The sequence below is a fragment of the Adiantum capillus-veneris genome, chromosome 1, assembly GCF_014529385.1.
Source record: "Adiantum capillus-veneris isolate H3 chromosome 1, ASM1452938v2, whole genome shotgun sequence".
Taxonomy (NCBI): Eukaryota; Viridiplantae; Streptophyta; class Polypodiopsida; order Polypodiales; family Pteridaceae; genus Adiantum; species Adiantum capillus-veneris.
Window position 1 is genome coordinate 52,953,531 of NC_140931.1, and position 7,737 is coordinate 52,961,267.

Genomic DNA, 7,737 nt, shown 5'->3' on the forward strand with positions numbered 1-7,737 from the left:
CAAGATCGCAATCATGCCTCTCTCTTTTGAACGGTGAGATGCTGCTCATTAAATTCTCATGTCATATTAATGGCTCACAAACATCAGCAACAAGGTTGCATGGTACCTCTGCTAGGCACATATTATTGTCATCACCATTTACGCTCACACCATTAACCTTTGAATGTAATGAAGCATGTGGGCATATGGCATTGTTATCAACACCATGTGATTTGTCATGTAGGAAACAATTTGGATTTGCCCCTAATACTTGTATGTCTGTCAATAGAATCAATGTTGGTACAACACCTATAAAACTTATGCTTAACAACCCCCTCGCAGGGCTACCCCTCACACCTGGGGGGGGGGGGGGGGGGGGGGGGGGCTGGCAATGGCGAAGAAACTAGGATTTTTTACTGCACACACACACACACACACACACACACACACACACACACACACACACACAGATCAATTATCGTCCACGAAGGTGAGATATGACCTATGGGACCGAAAACAAAACATTAGAGAGAGGTCTTCGAAGCGAGGGGATTGTGAGATACATCTCAATTAACGACTAAGTGTCCATCAAGGGGAAAATAAAAGGAAGATAAGTTGAATAAAACCTATGGAGAGGAAACCCACCCCCCCCCCCCAAAAAAGAACGAAGTGCCACTCAGAAAAAGACAAACTTCAACAAAGATGATGCATTGTGTGCAACTAGCAAGGCTAGCACTCAACTGCAAAGTGCGAAAATCATTATGAGAGAATGTGTTTGCATATTGCACATGCTCAAAATAAACATGTAATCCCACCTACCAAATTTGACATTTACTTTCGAGTTAAACATTTGAAGGTGAGACAACCTCTTAAATGGTGGAAAATTAAATCTAAAAACCTTCAAATATACTCAATGTGACTCTTATTTGTAGGTTTTCCAAGTTTTGGAAAACAAGGGTGTGCGTTCGGGCACATGCACACATCAAAACGAGCCAATACCTATAAGAGACGACCTCTAAAATTGTGGAAAATAAATCTTAAAACGCTCAAATATACTAAATATGACTCTTATTTGTAGGTTTTCCAAGTTTTAGAAAACACGAGTGTGCGTGCACACGCTTGCCCCATGGGATGTGAATCAAAGAAGGAATTGGGCAAGCAAGATAAAAAAGAACAAAGACCTATAAGTTAAAGACGGCGTGTGACTCTGCTACTCTTAAGCCAATACAAGGCTTAGCATTTGTTCAACCGGTAGTGACATGAGCGAGAGAAGGGGGAAGGGGGGGGGTGCAAAACCAAAAATAATGGTATGACAATGACTGCCATAAACATTTCAATAAAAGAACCACCTGTTTGCTATCTGACAATCTGGCATGAATCAGGCTTCTCTCTGCCCGAATCTTAGCTGATTGCCATGATCACAACTACCTACAACTGTAACCAAGCAATATAAGCATTTCAAACAGAAACGTTGTCCAATCTTTAATAAATATGTGGAATCAATGCACCAACATTTGTTTGGCAGATCTCATATATGCACTTTGATTGAAATATACCTTGCTACTCAAGAAAAAGGTTCGAAATAAGCCCCACTCTGTCAAGCAACAATAAAGACTTCAAAGAAGCTGACATGAAATTCAGAGTGGTGATTATTCCTCATAGAGTTTCAGGTGCCTCCCTCCGCACAACATCTTACTCACAACGCGCAAGGAAAACTTTTGGTTTCTATCCCTAAGCTTTGTGTTGCTCCTTCTGAAGCTTTCCTACACCCCTACAAGAAATTTGGCTTTTGCTTGAATTCCTAATAAAGCTCTTTCAACCTCATCAGATGGGGTGAGACCTTGGGCAATCATCCGATCTCGCATGGACTGAGCCTCCTCACGATTCGTTGCCATCCAGCAATGAAACAATCATTAGCTCATAAGTTGAAACATCAATCTCAACCTCCTCAGCGAGAAGAGCCTTCACCTTATCAACGGAAGTTTCTCTAGCATACACTGAAAAAAGACTAGCGTAAGGTTTGCAATCCGAAACATCGCCTTTATCTTTGAGGTTCTATCAAGAGTTTTTGCCTCCTGAACCAAACCCAGTTTTCCAAACCATCCAATTAGCGTCATAAGAGTCTCCACCCCGGGCCTTATAGAGATGCTTTCTAGCTTTAGCATCACATCTACCACCCTTTGAAACTAATTTATTTTCTCAAAGGCAACAATTAGCATGTTGGCTGACTCATCTGGAGGAGAAAATCCTGAATTCATCATATCTTCAATTTTCAGGACAGCAGATGGTAGCAAATTTGAGTGAATATAAGCATTCATAAGAGCTGAGTAGATATCAGGACTCATTTGTGGCCTTAAGAAGGCATCCTCATTCATAATTGAAAACATTTTCAAGGCCTCTACAGCTTTATCTTGTTTCCCATAGCCATTAAGAACCATAAGGTAAGTATCAACAAATCCATGTAGCTTTTCCTCCTCCATTTCTGCTAGCAATGTTTCTCCCTCTTCAGGATTTCCAGTTTCACAGTGAAACTCAATCATCTTATCGCATGCACCAAGATCAGGCATGTAACCCCATTGAACGTATTCCATCGAACATCTCTCTAGCTTTATCAACCCTCTACAGTTTGCAGTTCATATCAAGCAACAAGGTGCATGCTACAAAATCAGGGGAAAAGCCCTTATCAAAATTACTCATCAACCTGTCTACATCATCATAACGTTCTAAGTTCATGTATTTTACTAGAATTCTTTACAAATCCTGGCTCAGCTGGAACAAAATCACCACATTGAATGACACCTTCTTCACCCAAATCCTCTGTATCTTTAAAACTTGTCTCCACCTCATTACTAACTTCACCCAAAATTTGACTACCTATTGGAATATCCTTCTTTTTTGAGACTATTGGTCGCTTCATTTGCTTAGATGAACGATATGGACTCACAGGACTGCAAACACCACAAAGCAATCTTTAGATCACAACACTACAAGCAATTGAATGACTATCATGATGTCTCCCATCCTAAAAAGATTTAAGTTTGGTAGCCAAAAGAATTAAAATAACTAATTAACATTGGGAAATTACAATCTTAGGGAGGGCATGTTGACGTGCCCTCACTCAAGGATGAAATAGGGAAAGAGAAATTCAAGTCATTGGAAGGACACCTCAACGTTTCCTCTAAGAAATTTTGATATTTTCCTTTCCATATTTCATCATTGGATGAGGGCACGTCGACATGCCCTCCCTGAGATTGGACTTTCCAATTGTAAATTTATTGTTTGGAGGAGGGCATGTTGGCATGCACTTCCTGAGACTGCTGCAAATTTATTGCTTGGAAGAGGGCACATCGACGTGCCTTCCTTGAGATTGCAATTAGCCTTGCTGAAATTCAAGATCGCAATCAGGCCTCTCTCTTTTGAATGGTGAGATCTGCTCATTAAATTCTCACGTCATATTAATGGCTCACAAACATCAGCAACAAGGTTGCATGGTACCTCTGCTAGGCACATATTATTGTCATCACCATTTACGCTCACACCATCAACCTCTGAATGTAATGAAGCATGTGGGCATATGGCATTGTTATCAACACCATGTGATTTGTCATGTAGGCAACAATTTGGATTTGCCCCTGATACTTGTATGTCTGTCAACAGAATCAATGTTGGTACAACACCAATAAAACTTATGCTTAACAACCCCCTCGTAGGGCTACCCCTCACACCTGGGGGAGGCGCAGGTTGGGGGGGGGGGGGGGGGGACTTTTAATGGCAAAGAAAATAGGATTTTTACTGCACACACACACACAGAGATGGTCTACTAGAAAAATAGGTCACTTTAGTGTCTCAGGAGACTTGAGTGTCCAATTATAGAACTAGTGTTAACCACATCGTATACAACATTTTATCTTTTATGTAGCATTTGAAAATTTTTGCTTGAGTGAAGAGTTATGGTTAAAATATACCTTGTTGCCTTTTGCACTCAAGGCAACTTTTTGAACCCCAAGATCCATGGAGAGCCATTATATGCATTCATCTGATAGGAAAATCTACTAATACTTGATAAATGTATTTAGATCACCATTATCATTCATGACTGTGAGTTATGAATTACTTTTTATGTATAGGTTAAGAGGAGTACCATATAGAGTTGTAGGTTTGATGTGAGGTTCATATATGTTCTATGCGCTATTTCAAGGTTCTCATGTCCATAAACTTATGTGTTGATGTATGTTTAGCCAACACAAGTTGTATGGATAGTTTTGCACAAAATGGCTTTCTTTTCACATCATGATTGATCATATGAGTCCCGCATGGGTGAAATGACATGGTAAGGTGATAATATATTTTGTAGAGCTAAGCTTGATTCATTTTGGTATGCTATCAATCACTCCCTCTTTTATGTCATGTATGCATCCAAAAATAGGAAAAAAATTGTTTTGCACTTAAGTGTGAATAGTATACTATATGATATCAATCACTCCCTCTTTTATATCATGTGTGCATCCAATAATAGGAAAAGTTGTTTTGCACTCAAATGTGAAGTCATACTATACAACTGGTCAAAGTGATGGGGGTATTTTGTATCATGATTAAGGTTATGTGATGATATTAAATGATGCATGAAACCTCAAAGGATAGCTATGGATATCCCACCTACATGTGTGTACTGCTTTCCATCCTTCTATGTCAAAAACTAGCTCTATGTGCAAGGACAGTGATGTGTGGTTGTGGTGCATCACTTGTATATGGTTAAATTGTCATAAAATCTAATATCTACCTATTCCAAAAGACTTTCTCATATTGAACTGATCATTTAATATGGGAGAGATAAATAGGAAACAAGAGGTAGAATATAAACATATGCTTACAGATCTATCTCAAGAAGGGGCCCATGGTAAAAGGGTTCAAATAAGAGATGGTCTATCAAAGAGCCAGGCTACTAATGGAGCTTAGAAGACCTTAGGGTTAGCTTCATTAAAGACCTCCAAAAAGTTAGTGTTAAAAGTCCTTGCCTTGATTTAGGTGCTTGAGGTGCTTGAGGTGCTTGACCTGATGCATGACTAAGGTGCTTGAGTTGCTTGGACATGCTTGCTTGCTATGCTTGTGGGAACACCCCCTAGTTCAAGTGCTTAGTCATGCTTGATGACTAAGGTGCTTGCTCATGCAAAGTCAAAAATATCCCTACAAGAGCGGGGGTGAGCCCTTTTCCTAGGGGGTAGAGATAGAACACACACACACACACACACACAAGGTGAGACCAAGCCTAGAGAGGCAGCAAGGACACATGTCAAGCCCCTACCCATTTTACCTTCATAGGTGCTTGACTCCTATTGGCCAGGCTTAAAAGGGGTCCAATAATAAATTACCACATTTATTTAATTTCTTTTGCATTTATCAAGTCCTCTCTCTCAAAGTGGAAAGAGGGACACTTGTCCCAAGACTACCCTTGTTGCTTGATATGCACTAAGGCTGTGATTGGCCAAGCTTGAGGAGGAGGTCCAATCAAATGCCTAGGAGTGCTAAAAGAGGGGGTCGACCAAGGAAGCATGGGCCTAGATTGCAGGATATACTCACCCACACACACTCTCATTGTGTACATTGCAAGTGCAAGAGCTCCATCTCCTTCTCTAAGCTCCTTGAGAAGTGTGAGCCTAGACTAAGCTTCTTGTCTATGGAGTGCAAATCCAACCAAGACACATGCTTCAAAGATTGAGCTTGCCATCTTCTTCATCTTCATCATTATTAAGCTATTAAGCTATGCTAAAGAAGAGTGATGATAATTAAGGGAATAGTTCTTTCTCGTATACTACTTCTTCTTCCTCTTCCCTATCCTCATTCCCTCCTAGCTCTCTCCACCTTCAAAGTTGTTTGAGGTCTTGGGAGTGAGGGTTGGTCCAACTAATGCGTTCTTCTAAGGTTATGCTATGTTAGTGGTGCATGAAGCTTTCCATCTTCATTTCATCACTTAGGTTGAAAAGAACACAAAGATTGTATTGTAGCAAGTCCCCTTTAATGGGAGAACCTATAATACAAATGCCTATTGGAGGGGGGGACCGGCTCCACATAAATCCGGTCCTCAACTGTTGTCATGTTCTCTAATTCTCTCTCTCTTGTAGAAGTATTGTTCATGCCTAGTTAATTAATTGTTGTGTTTATGTTGCTACCACTAATGAAGTTCACCCATTATGCTCTCAAGTAATTTCATCAAATACTTTCTCTTAATTCCACTACTCTACAAGCTATTAAGCCATTTCTATTACATTGATATCAGAGCATTTGTTTTATCTTTTCTTGCTTAAGAAGAGAGGTCCTTAAGTAGCCTATAAATGGTTGGTTTTGTTAATTATATTAGGGTAAGTGGGACTGGGATTTAATACCGGTTTTGTTGTAGCCCACTATGTGGGGTATGGTACACACCTCGGGAGCTTTGGATTTAATAATGGAGTCTTTTAAGAGTTCCTACGGCTTTACCATTATTGAGCCATAAGAAGTCTGAAAGGAGCTATCCTCCAGCAACGCTGCTATGTTAGACCCACTCCAGTACTCTCTATAATTAACCGAATTCGAGCCGTGGGTATAGATACTTAAGAGCCAAAATTTTCAAAGGCTAAGAGGAGTAGCAACTGAAGTTTTGAATTGCCAAAAAGTACATTAAGCAAACATATAAGTTTAATTAACATGGTTGACAATAATCAAGAGAGTAGAATGAACATTGATAGCTTTGATTTTTCACATGAAGGTGTTAATGATAATGCCCCCATGTTTGTTAACTACCTTGTTACTAGGTTGCAGCAAGCCATGGGTAACCCTACCTTGCAAGCCGAAGTTACCCAACAACTTCGTGCTTATGGGATAACCCTTCCTCTTCAACAGGAGAGAGAACTTAGGAGGCCTCTTGATGAGACTCCCAAAAGAAGACTCTCTCCCATTCGAGAGGAGGAATCCAAGGAACGAGAAAGCACTGAATCCCTAAGTTCATCTGAAGATGTGGCTCCAAGAAGACGGTGGTCTAGGTGATCGCCAACACCTAGGAAATCTTCAAACCATAGTCCGTCCCCTTGGCACTCCAAATGGGAAGAGAGGAAACCAAGGAAGAAAAGGGCAAGGAAGAGGTCACCCTCTTCTCCTTCTTCTTCACCTTTCTCCTCTTCTGATGAAAGTTATGGTTATTCTCCTAGAGAATACAAGAGGGGAGGACATCGCAAATCTTACCTTGCCTGGCGAAGGTCACAAAAGCTAAAGAAGTTCAAGGAGGGAGGAAAGAGTATCTCTTTCTTCACCTATGATGGCACCTTTGGTGCTACCGACAAAGTGTTGGCCTTCATCCAGCAATTTGATGCAGCTTTTGGAGACGAGGGCTTCCACAGAGTCCTCCAAGCTACACCATGTAGCTATGCACTTCCAAAAATCAGCTCGTCAATGGTGGGCTAGCCTTTGTGGAAATGGTGAAGCTTCAAAGACATGGAAAACTCTACGAGTTTCCATCATGAAGCAATTTCTTGCAAGCGATGCAAAGGACAAAGTGCTGACTGAATGGCGTAGCCTAAAGCTCCTCTCTCATGAGTCTATTCACAAATATGTAGACAAGTTTTGGGATTTACATCTCAAGGCTACTATCTTCCAAAAGATAGACTTTGCGGAGCAAAAGCAACAATTCTGTGATGGACTACCCGAAGAGATGGCTGAATATGTCAACTCCCAACAGCCCGGTTCTATCCCCGAAGTAATCCACCATACCATGGTTTCTTTGCGCAT

The 7,737-nt window shown here is 40.7% G+C and overlaps 1 protein-coding gene across 1 annotated transcript; it reads right to left on the reverse strand.

Annotated features, from left to right (window-relative positions):
* Positions 1 to 2,165: 2,165 nt before the first annotated feature.
* Positions 2,166 to 2,459, reverse strand: LOC147464750 (uncharacterized). The gene has a single exon (XM_086510079.1). It carries the CDS (start codon positions 2,457 to 2,459, stop codon positions 2,166 to 2,168), a length of 294 nt encoding a protein of 97 aa, XP_086366205.1.
* Positions 2,460 to 7,737: the final 5,278 nt, after the last annotated feature.